The following is a 26,139-nucleotide window of genomic DNA, read 5'->3' as shown; positions in this document are numbered from 1 at the left end:
AGAAAAAAGGGAACTGTACCACAGAAGCCATCCACAACGCAGTGTCACAAAGGGCCTTTTGTAGTCTCTCTTTATTCAGATTTATATCTGGAAGCCTGCTGTCCGCACAGAGGAACAGGGTCAGCAACACCGTCTCAAGTGAACAAAGGTGCTTTGAAGACTAGAGCAGTCACAAAGAACAGTCCATTCACCCAGCTCTTTTCCCATCTCTTTCCAAGAACTTTCAATAGCGCCTAATAGAAGAACAAATAGCGGCACATACAAAAGTAGATAAAGGCCATATTGGGTGCCTTGTCTAAATGTTTGGTGAAACTGGACAGCTTGGAAAAGGATTTTTTTACCCTCTACAATAAAGCTGCCATAATGAGGCTAGGGTGAGGAGCCCTGTCAGCATGAGAGAGTAACAAAAGAACAAAGTTAATTTCACATTTAACACTAAAAAATAGAAAAGAAACTTTCACCCCTGGAGCTGGCTTCTCCAGATTCCTATTCTGGAAGAAACTAAAACTGTCGTTGAAAAAGGTTCACACCTACCGTCTAGCTGTCCTTGATGAACTCCATTTATTTACACATTTCCCTGGAATGAATTCTCCAGAGTTACATCTCTTTAGCCCCCCTCTCCCTCATTCTACGTTTTGTGCTCCTTATCCCTGCTCCCATAGTCATCCCCCCCGCACACCTGAACAGGACTCTACCGCCAACAGCTTGTGTTGGGTCTTCTGTATTTTTCATTTTCAGGTGTAAAACTTACCTCTGCTTGTTCCTAGAGTGAAAAGAAAGCAATGCAGCCGATATTTAACGCAACACCCTGTACTAGGGAAAGAACAACCAGTAATGGTAAGAAGGAGCAGATCTTTGCCCAGTGCAAACTGAGGCAATATCACTGAGCCAGCCTGCACATAAGCAGCTGGATTGGGACTGTTACATTCGATACAGATCATACTGATAAATTAACTGCAGAAACCAAAGTGTTCCTGAACAGCCTTGATGATTCCATGCCAGATGATCAAATGCCGTTTCATAATAATGCATCGTAATATCAAGAAAAGGAAAAATTAAAAACAAAGCACAACCTTTCAACTTAAGCAAAAATTTAAACATGCAAGTGGAATATATATTGGTTAATTGAACGCCTATATATTACATTTATACACAAAACAAACTGTGCTTTGATTTATAAAGCATATATATTTGTATAGATTTCATATCTCTGAACTCAAGGAACAGGTCAAAGTGAAGATCAACATGGAAAAGGGACTAAAAAAGGGGGGGGGCAGGAAAACATTTTTAAAAAGACACCAATTAAATACTAAAAAGTAAAGACATGCCTTTTCTGCATTTTAAAAATACTGAAGGAGAAAAAAAATGTGAAAATATTAGGATCTACCCAGTATTTTACAGGTAATTAGAGCAGCTATTGCAACAGAGGAGTAACAAACACCCGACTGATTTTGGGAGGACAGGAGCAAGCTAAGAAAAACATACTAGTTGTCATTCCTAGATAAATCAATAGCATGATGAGGTCTCTCAGCATCAGTTTAGCAGCAGGTCAGGCAGGATCAGAACCTGATAAGGGCAATTTCACTACAATGAAAAAAGATGCACAAACAGTACTTGTAATGTGGGGATCAAAGTTTAAAGCAAAATCAAGACCACACCAATATTTCTAAGCAGAGCGCTAAGAACAAATCCAATATTATGAAGTGACAGAGATTGACCTTCGAATCTGGTAATTTGATGCAGAGAACTACTATTGCAACCGCTTACCTGAACATTTAATTTAAATTTATCAGTATTTCACAAAGAAATCAATACATCTAGGATTTTCTGTTGTAAGCAAAGACGTTGCTGGCTAAGAATCCGATTTATTGGTGAAGAGTGTCAGAACAAAAGATGCATATTTTTGCCTGAAAATAGCTGGAAGCCACAGCAGAATTACTCCTTTTTGCAGGAATCGCTCTTCTGAATTTATTCAATTGCTATTTTAAGGCAACAAAAACAAATCAATTAAGGACATCTGACAACACATAAACTGCATACTTGCAATCATAAGACTTTGAATAGACACTTGTACTCTCCAAAGCAAACTTCTGCTAAAGAAGAATAATTCATAGCTAAATTCAGTTTCATCCTGAGTCTTCATTTCTCATTCATTGTTCATGAGGAGAAAAAAAAGTAAGATCAATATCTGATATCTTGTTATTCTTTAAAAAACTAGGTCAGTTTTTCCAGCTACTAATCCTTAAATAGAAACCAATGAGGTAACATTCAGAGCCCACTCAGATGGGTAAAATAAAATCTACTGCTCGTTTAATAAATTACTAGCTTTATTTGAATATCACTGTACTGACAGTGTACAAAGGAGTACTGAACACTTCAACTTGTACGGCATCAAGATAATAAATTGAATGCATAAATTTCATGTACGTTCCATGAAGCATGTTAACATTTGATTTATTTTCACAATTCCGTGCTGTTCAGGTTTTGACAAGTTGACATTACATTCTGTAACAGGCTCAGTCCTCTTGTATTATCCTTAACTAAAGTCCTCCCTCTTCCCAGCACTTTGATAGACATCCATTTCCAGCACCAATGGCTTCACAGCCATGTTGTAAAACTCCCCAGACAGAGTAGAAACTGAAAGACTGGGTCTCCTGTCATGGGAGGATTTGACACTATACAGATTCCACTTCCTGTAACAGACTGTGTTACACTGGCTGGACAAAAAGATTCAAACTGATCTTTATAAATTATGTATGTAAAGTACATTTGAATTTAACAACCAGAGAAATAGAAACATCTCAAAGAGATTAAGGGTCTCAGACACTCTTAAGCACCTGTGGAGTCTCATGAAAATCAGCTCAACGCAAGTAACACAAAGCTTATTTTCTAGAAGACACTTGTTTCAGTATGCTGCATATTGAGCAACAGTTCTCATCAGGGGACCAACAGCAAGTGGCTGGTAATACATGATCCACAAACTTCTCAGGAAATTAACTCAAAGTAAGTAAGTGATGCTATCGCCCTGCTAAAACGCTTTTCAACTGCTCTTCACAGCTCCACTGTCTGATGAAGTGTTGAAATTCTGACTAGATATTCAGGTTAAAGGAAAACATGAGTTATCAGTCTTCACATTCTCAAGTCTAGGCACTACTGAGTGCATTAAAGAAGAAATTTAGCATTACAAATCATAAAACAGAAGATAGACTGCAATCAGACTCAAGAGTAGATATTTTAATTAACAAAACATTTTGTTTTCAGCAATTACGAAAAGTGTACAAAAGCCTAGAATAAGGTTCGTTTCAAAATTGCTTACAAGTGTTTTTGAATAGAAGCAAGTTAATATATAAACAGGACTGAACAGTTAAGATCTCCATATTTAAGTTGTATAACTGTATCTGTATGATTTGTTATGGATGTACTGTACTACTGTCAAAATACCACAGGAGTTCTTGAGCACAAAATATATTTTTTATAAAAGCAAATTAACTTGTTTCCACAAGGCTACCTCTCTCAAAAAAAACCCAGACCAATATTAATCAATGCTAATTAAAGCCACACCATCACTAACCATAATCATGACAAAACTTAAATCAGTACTTTCCGTTGAAATCATCTTTCTATTGGATTGACTGTAAACCTGTACATAATACTCTCTTTTCATTGAGGGGAAAGAAAAATGTAAAATAATACCTGCAAAATGGCTGCAAAACTAACCAAGTCTTCGTGACTTTAAAGTGGAATCATTCCCGAAGTATTAATCATTCCCACACAAGTCATGCTCCAGTTGCTAGAAAGCCATGCATGCACTAATTTGAATGTGAAGTGTTTTTAAGAGCAACTAGTAATGTCTTAAGGTAAACCTAGAAAATTTTCAAATTTTCTCAAATTAAATGACGATGACATTAGCCACTCTTACAGTAAATAATAAAGAGTAGAAAAGTATAATTTACTGTATATGAGAGTATCAACTATGATAGATGTGCTGACTACCAAAATTTGTCTTTGGTCAAACATATCTTGCCACTGATGTACAGAGAAGTCAGTATTAAGGAGGTGAATAAGCTCACCGAGTTATAAAACCAAAATCACTTTAATTCAGCTGTCTTAAGGTATTACTGGCAAAACCAGGCCTCGAGAGCCATAATTCTCTCCACAAAGAGGTCGACAGCTGGCTGTAATTCTGCTCACACTGCATGGGTGAAAAAAAAACAGGCAAGCAAAATGGGCAGATTTTGAACAGAAAGAGGACGTGATTCTTAACATAAAATAATACAGGAACAAGTTTATAGGAACAAGGATTACTTACAACTAAACATGACTTTTATCAAAATTCCAATTAAGAACCTATTTCTGGTTCAGCATCTCTTTGCTGTAACAAATGTACCTTGCTTTTTTTTAACCCGGAGCACCTCAAAGAAGCAATCATTTTCACACAGAAGAAGAGCATTAGAATATCGTGTCCACCATGTTATTTACTGTTTTGGAAAACAGACACACAAAACTAAAATGTAAAAATTATTGTACAGTTCATCCTAGCATCCTACATATGAAGTATCTGTTGCGACCCTCAGAACTGCTGGGAAAATGGCGACAGACCCTTGCGTCCTCTTGACTGTGCTGCTCACCCTGAAGGTGAGTGTACTGGTGTCGGACATATTCTCCTCTTGGCAGGAGAGTGAGCGAGGGCAGTTTCTGTCAAACACCCATGTGTTTAATACCAGATGAGTAGGAACAAGATGTTTAAGTATCCATCTAGCCAAGTTTTAGAATCATCTCCACATTTAAGACCTTGGGTCTTATTTAGTCTAAAGTACAGTGGAATGTATTCCACTGTACTTTACCTGAAACTTTGCAATAATCTACAATCTATTCTGAAAAGACTAAACTTAATAGCTTATAAAAATGTAAATAGTCTTGCATAAGATAATACTAGCCTAAATACACCTATATGCTAGCTTTTCACAAATGCGATCTTCCCCTACCACCTGTTCTTAATGAATTAATATATGTATATATTGACATTTTTGCTTGGAATTAGTTCCAATAATTTAGATGAGACAATCTCTCATTTCAATTTCAGCGACAAATCTGTTTTGGTTAGAAAAAGGAAAGTGATGTAAAAGAATAGAGGGCTTTGTGGAGAATATCAATCGTATTTTGAGAATAAGTAGAGTTACAATTGTAAACTCAAGTAAAGTGGTACTTGAGAGCACAAAAACATTGTCATTAAAAGATTTTAAATGTTATCAGAGTAGTGATCAGAGCTCTGTTAAAACTTGTAAGAGGTGTACGTAGTTTCATCAGTATAAACCAGTTTATGGAAAATAAATTAACCTAAGGTTAGAGTTAGATTTTAATGCAGTAGTGCAAAACTATAATACATACATTAAAAACAACCCTGATTGTGAAATGAACTGTGCAATAATAAATATTTAGTATAGTTAACCTTCAGTACCAATGTGTAATTACAGAACCTTTTACATTTTAGAATACAAAAAAAAAAACTTTCTGGGAAACAATTTGAAATTGTCGGAAAGTAATGACCTATTTTTAGTTCTTATTGGCATCTTAAATTCAGTTTAATTTCAGTCAAAACAATTCCAGCATCAGCAATGAAGAAGCCAGGTATGTCATTGGAAATGTGCAAAGAGGACTAAATTTAGAGGTCAACATGATTTGATAAACTAATAAAAATGAAATGCGAAAGAAGAGCCAAACAGCCTCCTCTTAACTGAAACATTTCTCGTGCAATCACACTGGATTGTATGGGCCTTAAAATAATTTCACACTATTGTGAAAGATACAGCAACAGAAATTGTATGGCAGGATAATCTTTGAAAGTTCTTGGTACACAAACCTTTCCAAAGATGTCTCTTTTTTTCTGCTCCAAGTTTACCTGCTTCAGCATTTCTGCCTAGGCCTTAAAATTAAATATAGACTGACTGAATCCAAGAGGGCATTAATACATTCGGAGCTTTGATTCAGGATTAAGGGAAAATTTGGCTTTCATACAGTTTCAAAAAATCCTTCCTCTAGCTGTCCAGATTCCTAGAAAGACTTTAAGCCACGGCTAGAAGGATCAAGCCTTCTTTCATTAATATCTGCTAAAAAAAAACACATTGTGGTATCGATCATCTGTGCTGTAAGTCACAAAGGCACTGTACTCTATATAAGATATCTTCTGGAATAATTCCAAAACAAAATACTGTAAATAAGCAGGTGAGCAGCTTTTTATTAAAGGCTTAGTGGCAAAGTCAATGCATTTGGTAGCTTCAGAAGGATTTGTGAGTAAAAATAGCAGTGCTGATACACACAACCTTACCTGGCAGGTTACTATCTAAATTAAACTCATTGTTCAAACGACTAAGCAAATTTCAGCTTTTATCTCCGTAATGATTTTTTGTTGCTTACATTCTATACCAGTAAAGTGTGTGATTAAGGGGACCATAGACCTGTGCCTTTTGTTGATTAACCACAAATAAATGGCAGAAAAACATAATAACATAAGAAAGGAAACAAACGAGAGGAGGTCTTCTTGCTCCTCATATGGCCACTTAGTAGCCACCTGAACGTAAAAGTCTGTCAACCTATTTCTTCAAGGATCTCCGAGTTTCAGCCTCATTCACCAGATGGCAAAAACTGTTCTAGATACGTACAACTGTGCAACTAATAATTTGCTGTACTCTATCCTAACCGAACCCACTGAAGCTCAGCAGGTGTGAGCCCGGTCAGTACCTGGATGGGAGACCTTCTGGGAAAAACTAAGGTTGCTGATGGAAGAGGTGTTAGTGGGGCCAGCAGGGGACACTATACTGTAAAATAGGTGCCGTCTTTCAGATGAGATGCAAACTTTTGCAATCTGCATTCTTACTAAAAAGTCCCGACTCTCAATGGTCATTAAAAATCCCAGGGCGTTTCTCAAAAAGAGTAGGGGTGTTACCCCGGGGTCCTGGCCAAATTTCCCATTGGCCTTTACCAATCATGGCCTCCTAATAATCCCCATCAATTAACTGGCTCATCACTCTGTTCTCTTCCCCACTAATAGCTGGTGTGCGGTGAGCATTCTGGCATACTATGGCTGCCGTCGCATCATCCAGGTGGGGCTGCACATTGGTGGTGGTGGAGGGGAGTCCCCATTACCTGTAGAGCAGTGAGTGGAGTGTCCAGAAAAAGCACTATATAACTATAAATAATTATCAACTCGCTTTCAGTTTCAACTGTGGCAAGAGAGGGACATTCTGCCCTAGTTTGACCCCACTTCTATCCTTCAGGGTGTTGTGTACTGGGATAAAATCTTCCTTCAATCTCCTTTTTTCTAGATTGAAGAGATTTACTTGAACATATCTATATATAATAATTCCCTGAGACGATAAATCATTCTTGTAGCTCTTCTTTGAACTCTTTTAATTCCTTTGTTGTCTGGTGACCAGAACCCAACAATATTCAAAATTAAAGCATCTCTGTGCATTGTAAAGCTCGAGCCTAGCCTTGTTGGATTTAAATTCCTCAATACTTGCCACATAAGCATTCAATTTGCTTTTAAATTGCCTCCTCCCAAGGTTTTGCTGAAGACGTACTGGGGAACAATCTACACGAACACTCAGATCTTTTTCACAAATACATTCCTGCATCTCAGATTCCCCATGTGGTATTTATATTACTGTACCCCACATCACTTTGCACTAGTCAATGATCAGTTTAATTTGTCCAGCGTTTCCCCAGATCATGATTATCTGCTTAATGCTGTTTCTGTGCTGCCTCTCATCCCGTTCTTGCTTTATAGACTAGGAACAGCACTAGTTCAGCAGCACACTAATGCTTACAAAGACCCAATCAGAAGTTACCCCCCTTAAAATGTTTCCCATTCGACCAGATATCTAGCCATGCATGTTCATTAATGTGAAGATTATTTAAATTGACTGATGGATTTATCAAAAGGTCACTGGGAATCTCAATTTATTATGTTGTACGCTTTAGTGCTATCAACTGGCCTTTTTACATGCTCAAAGTGTTCTAGGTTAAACAAGATCTTACTTTTTAATAAATTAGTTTTACACACAATTAAATACAACACTTAAAAATAATCATATCCTCCACCTCCAAAAGAAAACCTCCTCACACAATACCCTCGGTGACACTCTCCTTCAAATGTCTGCCTATGAGCCAGTCTGCAACAAGCCTATCACCACACCAGAACTCAGCTGTGGAAAGTTCCATATCTTTCATATCAGTCCACGATACCTTGACAACAGAATAGAGAAATGAGCTGGCTCAAAACACAGCAGCAAATCTTAACTACAATGAGCCCAGCCAGCCAGATCTGTTTTCGCTGCCGAGAGTCACACACTGGAGTCACCATCTAGCACGAGAGCCTCACTTGCACCTATTTTAGAATAATTGACAAATAGGAAGAGACCTGATTCCAGAATTGACCAACTTCTGGACAAATTCTACACATATAGAAACGTGCCCCCTGGACAAAGAATACACAGGGAACTAGATATCTCCATAAGGTATCTACAAGGGCTCTGGTAGTCTCTCTGAAGGCAATTTAAGTGGACTGTTGGATGATTAGGAAAGTATTATCCCAGATATGGTTCCTGGAAATGACCCTATTATCTATAATTATATAAATCCTTTAATCAAAATGTATAAATGCAAGAAACCAATCCCTTTGTTTCACACGTGCCACCAAACAGACTAGAATGTGACTTTTCTAGTCATTTCTAGAATTGACAACCTTCAATAAATCTACTCTGATCTTTCTTAAAATGATATTCTTGTGCAATGTATCTTGTGCAAGTATCCTTCTTGTTCAGTTCTATTGTTTTCAGTCACAAAAGTGAAGTAAGACCCACTGGTGCATAGTTTCCTGGCTTAGATTTGTTTCCCCTTATTGCGAACTGGTGTCACATTTGTAGTTTTTTTAATTTGTAGCTACAGTACAGATCCCATCCTTATAGAGAGCTAAAATATCCTAGTTAGGAGTCTATGAATAACATCCTTTATTGCCTTAAGCAAAACTGGAAAAATACCATTAGGCCCTGAATTCAGTACTGCCCATGGGAACTCTAGTTCAAAGTTTTAGTATTATACCAGATGAAACACTGAATTAAAGATGCCATGTAGATTGCATATCTTAAGGTAATCAGCTACATTAAAAAAAAAAACACTGCTGTGGGGATTAGCACAAGAAAAGTCACTATGTTAATTTGCAAAAAGAAGAAGAACTGTAGGTTCAAAGGAAACACTGCCAAAAGCAAAATATTGAACACTCTTAAAAAATGTTTTGACTGAAAACACATAACTAAGCAAGGCATCAAATTCAAAATATACTGCACATCCTATTGAAGTACTCAAGTTGCAAGCTCTCAGAAGAACATATAAGCATACAAGGACAATGGCTGGCAGTAAACTTTTGTGATCAGGTCATTCTTCTGCTGCTACGACTGCCTGATAAGGAACAGCTTCTGCACAAAACAGGAATGGAACTACATATTTTCAACAGTAAATGACACAGAAGTAGGACGAAAAGGTTGACCTTTATATCCTATTCCGGGAGGCGACTGCAATGGACAGTCTCTGCAGACAGCCTTCAGAGATTACTGGACTGAAGATTCTCATCAACCTGCACTGTGACAGCCTGCATTAATCACGTGAAAGACAGTGACGACACTGTCTATGACCTCTTTACTATTTTAATCATTTTTTCCCCAAACGGAATTAATCTAATGAACTTTTACTGGGCCCTCTGGTCAGGATGATGTCAGATGAAAATGGATTAAACACACAGTCATGGATTCACAGTTTTTTAAAATGTTTTTACAGCAGCATGTTCTGTGGCTTTTATATGCTTGCACACTGGTAATGCTTCCTGTGAACCACTGCTCATATATATTTCAACGTGAAATAGTGAATTTGGCACAATCTTTAGCTAAACTTTATCATTCGAACCTGAAGCCAAGCAATGCTGGGCCTGGTCAGCACGTAGATGAGAGATTGCTAAAGAAAACCAAGTTGTTGGTGGACTAGTAAATGGAACCTGGATTTCCAAACCAATGCCCCAGTAAAGAGACTGGTTCTCATAACTGCTGTAAGTTTGTAAGGCTAGAGACTTCAACCCCGGTGTAATGGCTAAATTACATTCTTGGTTTATACAATCTGGCCTTATCAAGTCCCCTCTCAATTCAACTGGTGATGCACTGCCTCTCTTCTCCACCTGATCTGCAGTGCAGTGGGACAGCTAGCTCATAACCTCAGTGTGTCTGCACTCCAGGTGTGGGTGTGATTTCCCTTCGATATTTATAGCACCTTCAGATGTAATACACATGAAAGGAATTATTGATTTTTATAAAACATTTAATTCTATTCTGAAGAAATTTGGCTTTTTTACCACTGGAAAACAAGAACATGTCAAGCCACATAGTTATCAATAATGTATATTTAAATTCATTTTAATGGACACTAGAGGCATGCCAACTGCAAAGTCTTTCTTTTTCTCAGATCTGAAATGGCACGATCCTTAAAAAAACAAAACTCAGACATCATATGGCATGCCGAGTCAAAAATAACCATCCTTCTCCAGTGTGTGACAGTCATTAACACCAGGCAATATGGCACCAAGATAATCAACACAAGTTCTATATAACAGAGAGATGAAGGCGAGAAAATCATTTTGGCAGTTTTCCTGAGGATAATCATATTGCCACAAACTCTAAATAAACTAGCACAATTGTAGTTTATGTGATATCTGTATAATTGCAAATAACACAAAAGCATCATGTAACAGTCTTAACATTTGACATGAATAATTTTGTTTCTGGGAAATAATTTTGTTTCTGGGGAAAACTACTTTTAAAAAGTAGTCCATTACAGCTACAAGGTTACATTTGTAAATATGGTCTTTTACAGGATGATGTCTTACTTTACATCGTAAGAATACTCTCTACATGCAGCATACCACTTTACCTGACAACATTTTAAAATAATTTCCCAAAACTAAATTTAAAATGCAATCATTAACGTCAATAATGTTTAACTGTAAGGGACTGCTTTTCAACAGTAACTGTAAGTGGGGTGGGGAGACCATGGTTTAACATGAACGTGAATTTGAGTTTCAAAATAATGCACAGTGGGTTCCAGGAATATTTCTTCATTCTTACGGTGCACCACGAGTCTCCGGGCTTCCAGGCCTTCAACCTGACTAGTGAATTGAAAAATGAACCTAGCTGTAGACATACATGTGGGATTTTATAGAGCTTTTAGAGCTGATCACACACTACATTCACTTCATTAAAAGTACAGTTACCTATACATTACCTCAGAATCTAATTATTTCATAGACCAAGTATGTAACTGGGAATGTGGGTGGAACAAAAACCAGAAGACTCTAGGCTCTAGAAGGGTCTGAGACCCCTACACTAGATGAACAGATCAGATTAGTTCAAATAAGCAGCAAATTACTGAACTACAAGTTAATTATTAGTTAATATAAGCCATGTTACAAGGTTACGGAATAAAAATCAACATTTCAGTGTATTTGCAGTCTTGGTAATTAAGGGATTTAGCTTTAAACAACTTTTTTGCCAAGAACATGTAAACTAAACTGAGGTCCAAAACAAAATTCAATATAGCTATATTGTATTGCCATAATACATATACTACTGATAAACTCACATAATGCGCTTTTGCAGCAAAAAAGTATCATAACAGCACAGTTGAATCCAAAATGTGCTTTTAAAATAGTAACAGAAGGTGACTTCTCTTTTTTACAAATGAAGTGAAATGCTTTGTAAACTCCATAGGATACTTTTACATACTAAATAGAAAAAAATGTTTCATTTAGTTTCCTATAACACCGTTATTGTAACATTCCTTTCCAAGATTCACTGTCTTAAAACATTGCTGAAAATCAAATGGTCTTTGGTTCAATTTACTCTTCGCTCACTAACTCATGAATAAACTCCTTTCTGCAGTAACAAGACAAAAAGAAATGAGAACTGACCTCTTGCCTTTTAATACCATCTCCCTCTGCTATCATACTGGTGGAAGATATTTCACTGTGCAGTATAAGCCTGTCATTAAAATCAGTATCAGGCTCTCTAGCTTCTTAAGAGACTTAAACCTAGTAAGGTTTCTGTGGGAAAAGCAGTGTTTATACCTGCAGCTGTGATACCCTGAGGACTGTCTACAAGTACAGCCTTTCAATCAAGCAGTAAAGCAAAGGGTATTGGACACCACATTTGTGAGAAGATACTGTGGGGCATGAAAACAAATTTTACATAAAACACCAATTGAATTGACAACAGCTTTAAAGCACACAGCTAGTAATAATTCACTCTCAACATGGCAATCTCTGCATGGTCAGACATTCGAAGGGTCTGAAGGCTGTAGCCTTGTAAGAATCTATAATTGGGGAGTCTGTTAGATTCTATCCATTTCAGAGGTGATAAAACTGTCACTGTTTAACTACTGTAGTTGACGCTGTTCAGATACCTGTGTGCAAACCTCAGCCTGCGTCCCACTGTCTTTGCGATCTTTACTGCTGCAGCTAGAAACAGGAAGCCCTTTGCCTCTGCACGGGCCTGAAGTGCTCACTTACGAGATGAGGAGAGATGTGCTCAAGAGGAGGGTGGTGAGGCAGCCTCTCCGGCAGTCCGCGTTCTTCTTCTGTCTCTGGTGCATCTCCCCTCCGCAGTTGTCACAGCAACGACACAGGCAGAAGCAGAGCCCCACGAGAGGCATCAAAAGAACAAACAGCACTCCCAGAGAGGCACACACAATGAAACCAATTTCATAGTAGATGGCCTGTAATCAAAAGAGAGAGCTTGAGAACATTTTTATTTTTGGCAATTAACAGGCCAACAATATCTTGGATTAGCTTCTCAGCCTGGGATACTTGAGGAGATAGCAATGCACATAGCCTGCAAACATCTCTAAGATGCAGGGCTATATGTAGGATTGTTAGGTTCTGAAAGTTGCAATTTGTCAAAATACAGATTTGTAAAAGAAATGTCAGGACAGTAGTCCAACTAGGTGAGGGGACGTTTTCTAAGGTTCTGCAGTCCATAGTTCTATATGGATATGCTATGCACAAAATCAACAGTGCAAAGCACAAAAAAAATGTTCTTGCATGAATTAAGCAAAACCTACAAACAAAGTTGGCCTATTCTTATATTGTCTTGCACAGAATGTTTTATCCTACCCTGAAAGTCAAACTAATTCTAAACTAAAACTAAAATCTCTTTCAAATACTACATTACCATCAACAATGAAATAAAATAACACTGAAGTCCATTTAACTGGTGTTATTAGATCAATATCATAAAAGTCTTCAACCAGAATTAGGCTATCTATGATCTAGTGAAAGCAGCCTTTTTCTAGGGATGAGGTGGTTAGGGTGGTAAAGTACGAGCATAACAGATGAAATTAAAATGAAATGCTCATCTACATTAATCTCACAGCAAGACCTTTTATAAGCCCCTAATTATATGCTGAAACAGAACTCAGTTTTGAATAATTTTCTACCCACCCAATGTGGACCTGATGATGGTTTCTTTACCTCTGAGCAATGCAGCCATGCTGTACAGAGAGTCTGGAGAGACCGGCAGGTCCTCCAAACCTCGCTTTTTGAGCACACTGCAAGCGCCACAGTGCTGTACAGGAGAGCTGGCGCTGACTGGAAGCCAAACTGGTGGCCCAGGAATCTGTAGGGTCACCCCTTCACCGATGTGAGCGCTGTTTTGACATCTCTGGCAGCCCTCAGCCAAGTGTGTGCTGTTGCTCAGGGAATTGTTTCAGTCAGCGGGTGTTCAGGCTAAAACCCAGGATGTCTATCACATTGAGCTCAAGTGGTGTTCAGTGTAGGCTCCTTTACTGGTTCAGCTAAACAAGAGAGGCGCCCAGAACTCCTTGTTGAAAATCTCTGCAGTATGATGTCAACTAATGCAGATCTAGAAGCTACTAAAGCATGCTGAAGGTACGTTTTCCATGCCAATAGAAAGGCAGAAACCCACTGCCCTAGACCCAGAATACTGTACTGCACCATGCATGACTTCAGAGGCCGGGGTTTAAACCTGCTGAACCGGTTTTTGGTTGGTATAGTGTTTCTCTTCTTAAAAAGGTCACAGAAGCATTCTGTTTTTTATAGATTTCGTTGTAGTGCAAAGAATCCAAGACTCCTTGCAATAGTGCTTACCATAAGTCTTACTTCAAATATTGATTATAGCTGTTACTTTTTTTTCTGATAAAAAGCTTTGATAAGCACAAAAAGATTGGTCAATTTCACTCCATAAGCAAAAATTATCTGCAGATATACCCAGTGCGTGTAAGAGAGCTAAAAAGGCAAAAGGTTAGGGTATACTGTAGCTAGTGCTGCCATCCTTCTGCTGTTCAAAAAAATCTGGATAAAGATTGTTTCACAAACAACCCCTTTTAAGCTCTCAAGTAAGAGCAAGAAAGCTAGACCACCAAGAAATAAACTAAGTTTCACAAAGTAATGAAAATGATTTTATTTAACTGGATTGTCTGCAATTAACTTCTTAAGAAGATGCACTAGGTAATTCTGAATACAGGTCCCCTGCAGGTGGCTTGAGGAAAATACAAGTGCAGCTGTAAAACACCTGAACTGTACTCTCGAGATTGTCTCATTTAATGCTTATGGCAATTCTGTTACAAGGCAGGTGTTCCATAAGCATGCTTCTGCAAGTCATGTACAGTACTAATATTTCTGCTCATCGGTGGGGATTGTGTCTTAAAAGTTTTTTTTTTATGCCCAGTATTAATGTCTTCTCCCGCAAAACATTTGTATGATCTTATTGGCTGAGGCAAAATACTACCTAGGTGATTTGTGCTTGAGTATACCAAGCGCCTCTTTAGTTGCCTGTAGTCAGTGTCATTCGTCCATGGGAAAGTTAAGTAAAAAAATATATATTTTACTTCCCATTTCACACTTTTTATTATTAAGACAGTTCCCCAGTGTAGAGCTGAATGGCTACAAAGATGTGCTCAGAAAGATTAAGCAGTTTCCATGCGAGGGGCCAGGAGGGTAGGAGTAGGGGTGGCGTGGGAGTTTACCTGGAGTGTCAGAACAACGTTTTCTGGCTGATGCACCAGAGCAGATGGACAGAACATGTAATGACGGAGCAGCATGCAGAAAACAAAGTCGTGGGAATGAGTGAATGAGAGAGTTTCAAGGATAAATGAACACAAATCAGGAAACAAAATTGAGTGGATTGCCGAGAAACATACACCCACAATGGATAACCCTTACCGTGCAGAAACAGACATTCAAAATCATCATTTCTCTGTCAGTTGCATGATGCTACTGGTAGACACGGTCTCAATTTTGCAAGAACAGATGACTCAGATTTAAAGCATCTAAGACAATTGATTAATAATAAAATACTACTTCTAAGAATAAACCACCAATGCTCTTTTCAAAATTGAAGTGCTAAAGTCTGTCCAGTAAGTTACTTACATTTGTTAGCTAGAAAACAATTACAAAGAAAGACATTTTGCCTGTGGTAAAAATCTCTATTATTCATTTTTCACAGTACTGCAAATCTCACCATATAACAAATATCTATTAATTTATTGGTCTATAGAAGTGACAGCTGCTGCTTCAATTAGTTTAGATCATCTTCACATGTAATTGTCTACAATTCTTCACAATTAGTAACAATTAATTGCCCCTGTCATCATCCACACAAACAAGCACACACAATTACCTTCTGGTACTCTGACTGGATTGATTCAAAGTTGTCCTTGGCTACTTTAAGGACAAGATCTGAAATTAAACAGAAAAACATACCACACATTGGTAACGCTGAACTTTGCAATGGGGAAATAATTATTTTATCAACTGCACATTTACATTTCAACATAGCAAAGCATAAAATCTCACATGGACAAATCTAACCTTACAATTGTCATCACCCTCTTGAAATAACAGCCATGACTTCATTTTTTAATAAAAAAATTACAAAGATGCTTTTTTATGCTTGCAAATTTTTGGCAAAAATAAGCCTTAAAATTCTACAAAACTAATGTTGCACAATTTTATTTCATTGTTCTGCGTAAAGGTGAATTTTAAGTTTATAGCACACAAAACAGGTATTGCCCTAGCATTTGCCTATAATTTGTTTCATTTTTCCAGCCCCTGATGGGAAGAAACTTCCCTATGGCACAATGCTGAAACCACTATACTTGACTGTTGGGATGCACAGTGTGGCTTGGGGACCAGATAGGACACTTTGCAATTCCAATAGAGAAGTTACCCTTTTTCCCCCATCAGCCTTTTGTCACGTTTGCAGCACTTCATGTAGTATTCGAGATGGTTTTGCCACACGAGTCTGTTTTGTGGCCTGACTGAAAATATCGTTACGCTTCAGTAAGGTGAGGAATGTTTACTCATCAAAGGTTGATTGTCTTACTCAGAAGGTACAAGGGATATTGTTAGTATTTATGTAGCTGGGCTAGTAAGCAAGCAAACACAGAGGACACAGATGATCAAAGGGTATTCCTGATAATCTCCACAGGTTAGCTTCACTTTGAATCATCAACAGTGACATCTGTTCCTAGTAAGGTCACTAAACCAGGTCTCCATAGGCGCAAAGTCTATTATTCTCTTCTTCTTCTAAATACTGAAAAGAAAAAAGGAAGATCTCACTTATCAACATCAGTCATCATCTCCAAAGCTATGACTGGGAGAGATCATTTTTCTAACCAGACTGGGAATCAGATTCTGTATAAACTAATATGAGCATTATTACAAGAGACCTTGCAGTCTAATTTAGTTTAGGAAGTTGTGATTTCATTTATTGTGAAATCCTCAGGCTAAAAACATCTCTCCTATTTTAGCAATGTATTGATAGAATAGGGAAAACAGGGCATTTGTGTTCTAGAGGCAGACTTACTCCTGTGGAGTAAATACCGGGAAAGCCATTATTAAGACTTTTTTTTTTTGGTCACTTAAGGTTTTTTTTCTGGTGTGGTTAGATTATATTGTGCATACCTGTATATAGCATAAGTTGGATCGTTTTGTAAGCTAATAATTTGTCTAGTTTAAGTTTTGGCATGACCGTTACTGTACCATGAGAGTTCTGTCAGAGAACAAAAAAAGATGTTCTACGTAACTCGGCTATTTAGTGCCCAGGAATAGTTTAACACTACGATGTTTTACATAATTATTGTTAATAATGACAAAAAGCCTCCTAACTTTAGAGGGAAATATATTTTACTACACTGGGATCAAGGGAAGACACAATAAGTGCTACTTGTATTTTATAAAATAAACCCAGAAAACACGGAACACTCGAAGGTAATGTATAGACCCTGGGATTCCAGCTCTGGTTCAGGAGAGTGACACTCCACTTTGTCTTACGGGTCATTTTGAATCACTTGTTTTTAAAAGACTAGGAACACGTTAACTATTGATGCATTAGCGAGAAGCTAATTTACTTAAAGTTAAGGGAATTCTGGTTCTTGAAGGCTAATCGGTCTTTAGGGTTTTGCCCCAAATTACCCCAACAATCCACCCATTCATGTTCTAAACGCTTCTTCCAATACAGGATCACCGGGGAGCCTGAGTCTATCCCACAAGCAACAGGCCCCAGATAAGAGTACACCCTAGATGGGATGCCAATCCATTGTAGGGCAGACACAGACGCACTCTCAAATCAGGGTGAATTTTCCCCAGACGTTAATTACCAGTTCAACTCATCAGTTAAATTGTTGCAGGTCTTCAGAAATTGCCTGTTTAATGCCTACATATACAGTAAAACCTGTATACATGGCTCATAAATTCTCTTGTATAGGTATTCCTGAAATTTTCATTCTTCAAAATAAAAATCAGAAATATGTGCAGACACCCCTTTCGCTTGTAATTAAAGGCACGGGCATCATTCAACATGAGCTTAGTTTCCATTATTTGTAAGATACAAAGCAAATATACTGTACTTTTCTGTAGTCAGCATGATATCGGTTGCTTTTCATACGTCATGTCATTGTAGCAGTTTTTCTAGAACAGACATGAGGCCATAAAAAACAATCTTTCCCAGCAGAGCTAAGATAAATTCCCACACTATCTGGTTACAATTGACAGAAAATGAACAAAGCTATTGTTGGAGAGAAAATGAAAAGGCTACCCTTTTCAGTAAAAGGCCACTGAGTTCTTAATCATTGAGACTAACTGATCTGTTGCTAATTAAGATGTTTTTCAGTTTATGAGAGTTTGCGTGTGGTTATTAATCATTATCAACCCTGAAACAATTATGGGATATAAACTGTACCAGCTCTCGTCCAGGTGTGTGGAATGGAATACTTGGACCTCTGCAGAAAGCTGTTTTTTTATGGGTTTGATGCCTCTTTTCTAATCTGTGTTTTGACATCTTTAATTTGTCTCCTACTGAGAGCAGTTTACACAAACGACTTAATAAGCAAGCTCAGGAGTGAATGGGGAGAGCTCTGTGTGCGGATTTCTCTGCAGGAACAAACAAACACAATAGAGTATTTCTGAAACCAAGAAGGATACAGTTAGTGCAGAAATATACTGAAAAGATATAATCAAGCAGGAAGTTCAATCTAGGGGTAACACACAGATTGAGAGTTTAGTTGGAACATAAATCAGAAGACACAAGGACCCTTCAGAACCATGGATGACAATCACTGATGTCGACAGCATCCACACATTTTTGAAAAACGCCACTCACTAAAATGTGCCACTAGAGGGAGTGAATTTGACAGGCTAACCTGCCACATGTGCTAGGAAGTAAAGTCAAAAAAGCACCTGGGCTCCAGGTGTCTGGCACCTGAGCATCCTCCTGATGTTTTCTGCAATCAGAGTGGCATTGCCAAGCCCCGACAGGCTTGAACTGTAAACAGAATTGTTCCAAATAGTGCATTACTCCCTTTTATGCACTGTATACAATACATTTACTTATGGAATACTACGCTCTGCTTGTTGTTTTCCATATCTTTCCGCTCTGCATATTATCAAGCAGAAATGTATTGGGCCCTGATCAAAAATGTGATGTATGTTTCAGCCTTATGATACAGTAGACACGTCCCTCTTCCAACCTCAAATATATTGTAGCTCTTGATACCTCGTGAATTTCTTCCGACTTGACTGCAAAACCCACAAGACAACGAGGGAGGTGGGATATACTACTTGACCAAAAAATGGAGGCACTCAACTAATGAGTAGTGCAGAATCGAATCAATGATTTCAGGAATTCAGAATCAAAGCTGTGTCCTGAACACCAAAACTACAATGTCTAGTACAGATACCACACTTAATACCAATGTTAACAATCACCTTCTACATTGCAGAGTAGTACCAATTTTCAGAACTGTTCAGGTAATAACTAAGATTATGAATCTAATTTTCATTGCAAAAGTGAGGGAAAATTATAGCTCCCCCCCCCAGTGTTATTGTAAGGTACTTTGTTCTCCATATGTGCTCAATAATCAGGACCAAAACTGTGGTCCTCCCCGGTGTAATTTCATCTGGCTAGACCATGAGAGCTATACATTAGCTTGAGATGGGAAGTGAATTATACTCCCTCCTGGTCGGTTACACATAGCCCTTTAGTATTAAAAGATAAATGATGGAGACAAAGGGAAAAACTGGCATCTTTTACAGTATGTTACAGGGCTGACGTGAAGTACACAGTAAGTTATACCACTGACGTGTTCCACCATTCTCTCATAGATCACTTCAGCTCAAGTTTCTCTGCTCCAACACTCCTCTGATGTCCAGGCAAAAAAAAAAGACGTCACATTCGTCAGATCACAGATCTGTGAATCTTTTGGGAATTGATCAAACCAAAGTGCTTCTGATTTTGGGATGCGACATAAAAGGATGAGAAATTTGGTAGTTTGAAAAGATCTCATTCAGCCATAAACTTCTTCCTTCTTGAAAGAAGTTAGTAAAGGAACAAGCCTTCCAATGAAATCCACACTGCAAAACTGAATCAGAATGTACACTCTACACTTCTCTTTCAGTACAAAAAATACAAAGTCAATGTACTGACTTTGTATTAGTGGTCAGAGGAACCGGTTTTCAGCACTTTCTCATTGTTTAATGGTGTATTTTGGGATTTATAAAACATTATAGAAACTGTGTTAGCCGTAAACCAACACAATTATGAAAATCTACCACCTCTTGGAAATCTCGGAATTTGGCATTCTTATGAAAAATAATTTCAGCTTCCAGGAAACAAAACTTTAAAAAGTATGACAATTCCACAGAATGAGTAGGTCGGACCTTCACTTAATTGGAAATACGTGTGTAGAAATCAAGGTCAAGCAGTACAAACTATCTACCAGTCATTTGCTAAGGCCCTGGAAAAAAGTCTCTTCTGGGAAGAGTATTTATAGAGCTCTTCACTCTCCTGGGACCACGGTACAGAGAGCCCCAGAACAAGCACTACTGCCATGCTGAAACATGCAAGGAGGAGGCAGCACCATCATCTCATGTCAGGCTACAGTCACCTGCTCTATCATACTCTCCGCTACTGCATCTTAAAAAAAACTAAACCTCATTATTGACCCCAAACAGAATTGCACGGTTACTTGCAATGCTCGTAAGGGCAGTGTGGATCTTAAGATGGCTTTTTTATTCTGCAACTGCTGTGCAAACAAGGGTGACTTCAACATGCAGTAATCATATGTACATGTTTTTTTTCCAGGAAATAATTCTGTTTCAGTTGCAGTAGTTGCAGTGAGGGGTACATTAGAAACATTTGTTTTCCCTCACAATATATCTGCTACAATGAATCAAATAATAAATAAACCAATAATCAGAATAAACCAGAGTTTAAATAGGTGAGTACCATCCCTCTCACCAGTTCGTGCATTTCAAAACAAAAGCTAATTAGCAATAACCCATTTCAGCATATGTGAACAGCTGATCCTTATGCTTTCAAATAACTGGAAAGGAGATTAACAGTGCACAGACCTAAATTGGTATGACACCTTCAAGACTTTAAAAGACACTATATTCGTCTCTTTTTGTTTTTAAACCACATTCCTAATATTCTGCAAATTATGCTGAGCTCACAGAGTACAGTGAAACAAGAGCATGACAACAAACACATTGTATTTCCACCTATTTCAGTTTTAGTGGCAGATCTCCTGAATACACTCCAAAATGGCAAAAATAATGATAATTCATCAAACCATTTATCTTGTTTACTACAGTTTCCTTCTACAGTTCTATTAATAAAGGAGCAAATAGTTCCTGCAAATTAATCCACCAAATAGCCCAGTTAATCAGGATTATGACTCGATGTCATTCAATACACGCAATGTTTTTAATCAATCCTTGACCTTGATATGAAAGCTACATTGTTACAAATCAGATCTGGTTCCTAATTTAGCTCATCGTGATTCATTAAATGTAAAACGATATGCCGCTGAAACGAAAAAGACTGCAGATGAACAGAGATTCTCAGATCTGCTATTGTTCTCAAAGACTACCAGTAATTCTATTTTTTTCCTCATACTGCATTGCTGCTGACCTGGATTTTTTAAAAGGAAAATGTATTCCTTGTATAGCAGCTGGATCACGCACAAAACCCACATTGTCTCCTTTATTCCACAGGACCAGCACTATAGTGCTGCGTTCCAATCCCATTGGAGTGTTCACAAGATATCACATCATTATGACCATTAATTTCCTTGACACTTTTATCCACAGTGACTTACAAGGGACACAATTTACTGTGTTTTGGAAAAACTGTTGTAACCCTTTAGACACCTGGGGTTGCTGTAACAATCTGATAAAACAGAATACAGCACCAGTCTCTCCACCGGGGAGCTGAACCACTGGATGTTTAATGTTGTACTACATGTATTACACATTTTTTTTTGTCTCGGTGAGGCCAAAGGAAGATTTCCTACTGTATATGGACAGTGAAGTACATTCTGATCCTGAACAAATTACAAAATCAAATCAGGAGTCCGAGGCCTTAACACGTGCTCAACTCTGCAGCCCAATTTTTCCATCATCAAACATGTTGGTTCCACTGACAGTGTACATCTCTTGGATGCATACAACTCTAACAGAGACATTACATATGTAGCAAATGCCTGTGAGATAGATGTCTAGACATTGTACTGAATGAGAAGTATTATTGATTTGTGATAAGCAGCCGTCAATATGACTTAATACAGTACCTGTGCTATACACTCAAGAGACCTCAGGAGAATCATTAGCTTTTACCCGACATATAATAAGCATCAAAAGAAACAACACTAAACTACAAAAGAGTCCCAAAACATATTATTGGGGGAAATAACCATCTTTTGCATTATATGCATTACATTTTATTAAACGGACACAGTACATATGCTGACTTATATCTGTCATCAACATGATAGATCAGTGATGGTCTGCTGTATCTACTGTGAAAGTCAAAGGCTAAATAGTGCCTTTGGCCACCAGTGGAAGCAACACAGGCTGTCCATCCGTTACCCACGCCACGCACCAGGTTGCAGAAGCTGTCATGTAAAGCTCTGGCCCATTCCTCCCATAGGCCCTGTATAAGCATGTGCCTTTTCACTGGTATCTGAGCCCTAGAATCCATATGCCTAACCAGCTCGTCCACAAATATTCAATGTGACTCAAATCTGGCCAGTAGAATATCTATGACGTAACCAATGCATTCTCGGGTTGCAGAAAAAGTTATTACAGCCGTGGAATGAGGCTCAGTATTGCCCTACTGGTATTTTATCAAGCAATATGCAAGCAGGGGAATGTCAGCTGTAGCATTTGGGTAGCCATCAGTCACTACGACTGGAGTTCTACAGTAACAACTAACGTATTACGATACATGTCTGTGTCCTGGAAGCTGACACCCATTAGAGTGGCCTGCACCAAACCTTCATTTATCAATAAAGAGAACTTGGTTCCACTATGGGCGAGTCTACTTGAGATGACTTGGTCTATTGTCCAGAATAACAATGGCATGGAGGCATCGTCCTCTTAAGTAGGGATATTGGCTACTTTGAGTTACTGTTTCTTGATTTACACCAGGCTTGACAGTCGACCAGAGAGGCAATGCAATGCTCATGAACACCCAGTCGAGTTGTATGATAGTCATGAAGGACCAATTAATCAATTGGACATCAACAGCTCTTGATACATATCCAAAATCCATATATTTTTTAATCATACTCAACAAATGTGAGAAAAGACATCTCTGATAGTGTGGATACATCTTCAAACCCAAGAAAACCACAGAGGAGTATTTTAATTGTGGAATTTGAGTCTGGCACCTATTATATTAACTGACTTGTCTGCCTATATGAAAATGTATTCTAGGGCCATTAAACCTAATTCCTGCTCCAATTATTTATTTGTATTAAAGCACATATTAATAAAATGGTAACTTCAATTTTCATCATTACTTTTAATGCATCTGTATTAATACAACCTTTATATATTAAATGCAGTGGTGGACTGGGGTGTTTGTCAGGCATGTTTACATGGGCAGGTTTCACCAACAAGGCACAAGAGTGTCTACGAAATTTATGCTGGAAAAATGAATCCTTTTCCATCCTCCTGAGTACAGTCAGAGTGCAGTCACAATCTGCTCCCAACCAAATTGTCTTCCTAAGCCACTCCAAGTTCAAAACCATTTCAAGACCTTCCTCCTCCCCAATTCTAGCCATAATGATGTGGATCTTCAGAAACCCTGACACGAAACAGATAATGTTCCCGCACTCAAATCAAACCAGGTCACGGGCATCTCTGAAGAATAACATGACTTACACGAGAATACTACGTACATAAGATCACTGGACTATGATCATTCATTGATGCCGACTAAACTAGCCAAACTATGACTGCAACTGCATGATATTTATCATGATTTTGGGTTAAGAAGTGAACCCCTGTGGTTTGTTGCAACCATACTTCCACGCTAGCTGCATTCTAGTAACCATCTTGCAGTGCTCAGCAACCAGCAGTTCCAGTAAAATCAGGAACACACAGCTGCCGATACATCAGGCTGTAAAGACACGGGTCCATCAGCTACGGAGAAGTTCTCTGGCTCTACTTTTAATTTTCCTAGAAAAAAAAAATCGACCGCATGTCCTACAGCTGTTCTTTTACTTTCAGCCATACATTTTGATCCCAATATGACTTGCAGCCCATGTACATTTTCTTCCTGCAATAACACTGCTAGTCCTATTCATGTCATTTAGACAGTGTTTTGCTATCATATCACCTTTTCTCTACAAGCAACACAAACAGTTCTTACAAAAGCAATGGGGATAATGGGATTCAGGATTAAGTGTGCTTTGTTTTTAATAATACAGAATGGATTACAAGGATTTTGTTTCAATGTCCATGTAAACCAATAGTGTTTGGGGCTCTTCAGGGTAAAACAAGACATAAAAGAAAAATGAGAAATAATAAAAACAAAAACGTGGAAGGAGGAGAGAAAATACACTAATTAAAAGCCTGACTAAACAGATAAATCTTTAGTCTGGATTTAAAATTAGTACAAGAGTTTACATTTCTCAGACAGACAGGAAGTGGGTTCTAGAGCTGTGGAGTGAGGCTCCCAGATGCATATACCTGTAAGAAGGTTCTAGTAAAAGATGTCTCAGCAGAGCATAAAGCCCTGCTTAGCGCACAGGGAGAGGTGACTAGGTATTGTGGGGATTCAGTGTACAAAGCTTTAGAGCTTTAAAGAGATATTTTGAACTGAACACACTGGGTAATGAGGAATGGGAGCTATATACCAGAAAAAGCTGATTTGAATATAATATGAATGTGAAATAATTGCAATAATTAATGCAGTTGCTTGTTCTCCTACCTGGAAAACAGTTTAGGCATAAAGGCTCCAAGAACATACATTACTGAGTCAAAATTTCAGAAAGCATGCCATAAAACATGGATCATAAATTTTTAACTATCTATATACTGCTGTTAAAGGAAAAAAAACAATATTCTTTCATATATCCAAACTACAGCTATATGCCATGTTACAAAATTTAATTGCAAAATTGTGGTACTGTAACCATATACAAATATTGGATTAAGTATAGATATCTCTACTTTATGATAAGGCACTCTATTTTTAAAATCCTGCTGTGTCATAGTATTCCTATCAATAACACACATGGCCAGTCGATTGAAAGCTCATCCTAGGGACTGATACTTTGTCCTACAATAAATCTCTGCTTTCTTTATGGTCCTGAAAAATGCGTTAGATACATACTGCATTGTAAAAAAATAATCATGGCAAAATAATTGCCTTATTTTCAAATCTTTTATGGGACAGCGTGCTACGGTTCCTATGCCAACAAGCAATACTACAGGTCATCCTAACATTTCTAATCAAAATGTTCTAATATATCCAAGATACAAAATGTACTTAACTATTGTACAGCAGCTTCCACATTAGTTAATATCATTCTTAAATTTCAAGAAATGTGTAAAATTGATTCAAATAAAAATAAGGAAAAGTAAAGAGATGTAAATGAACTCTTACTGCAATACAACATCAACCTTGCCTACATTTTTGATAAGCAAAATTTTCTCAGACACTATTTGAATAATTAATCACTCAAATTGGTGACTTTGTCCTATTTGTCCAGAATCTGAAAAGTGCTACATCAGTCAGTGCACCTACACTATTACACAAAGAAAAATGTTTGGGTCAACTCAGAGATCTTCTGACAGTTTGCAGCCAAATTCAAGCCTGAAATCTGCAGGAATCCGCATGTAGCTGAAAACACTGAAGCCAATTTAATAATACAGACTGACAGGATTTTTTTTTTTAATTTGCCAGAACAGATGAGTTTTCCTATTGATGTTAAAATATGCATTAGCACCGTCTGTATCTCACACTTCAAGCAGAGATAAACAAAACAATTTATGTCAGTAAGTCACCTGAATTTACATTTTTAAGCAAACAAACATCATATACTAAAACAGAAAAACAAGTAGTAAATAGATTAAAATAATGAGACAGTACCTACTGTATAAACCAAAGAATATCACCAGTACAGTAGTGTATATCTTAAGATAGAATTCTGGTGGGAACTGAGTACACCCAGGCATCCTCACAGGTACAGTATAGAGCACATGACTGGGCATATGTAGATGTTCATGAAGACTTC

General features: G+C 37.8%; 1 protein-coding gene across 5 annotated transcripts in view; it reads right to left on the bottom strand.

Moving 5' to 3' along the window:
• The window catches only part of prom1a (prominin 1a), a 102,178-nt gene that overhangs the window by 29,096 nt on the left and 46,943 nt on the right, over positions 1-26,139 (bottom strand). For all 5 annotated transcript variants that reach the window (XM_088917979.1, XM_088917981.1, XM_088917982.1 and 2 more), the window contains exons 3-4: positions 15,732-15,790; positions 12,605-12,810 (exon numbers count right to left, since the gene is read on the bottom strand). In XM_088917979.1, the coding sequence (XP_088774105.1) occupies positions 12,605-12,810; positions 15,732-15,790 (265 nt within the window). The remainder of the gene's footprint in view (positions 1-12,604; positions 12,811-15,731; positions 15,791-26,139) is intronic.

The sequence above is a fragment of the Atractosteus spatula genome, chromosome 1 (assembly GCF_055471065.1).
Source record: "Atractosteus spatula isolate fAtrSpa1 chromosome 1, fAtrSpa1.hap1, whole genome shotgun sequence".
In the NCBI taxonomy this organism is placed as follows: domain Eukaryota; kingdom Metazoa; phylum Chordata; class Actinopteri; order Semionotiformes; family Lepisosteidae; genus Atractosteus; species Atractosteus spatula.
This window is presented reverse-complemented; position numbering and strand designations above follow the sequence as displayed.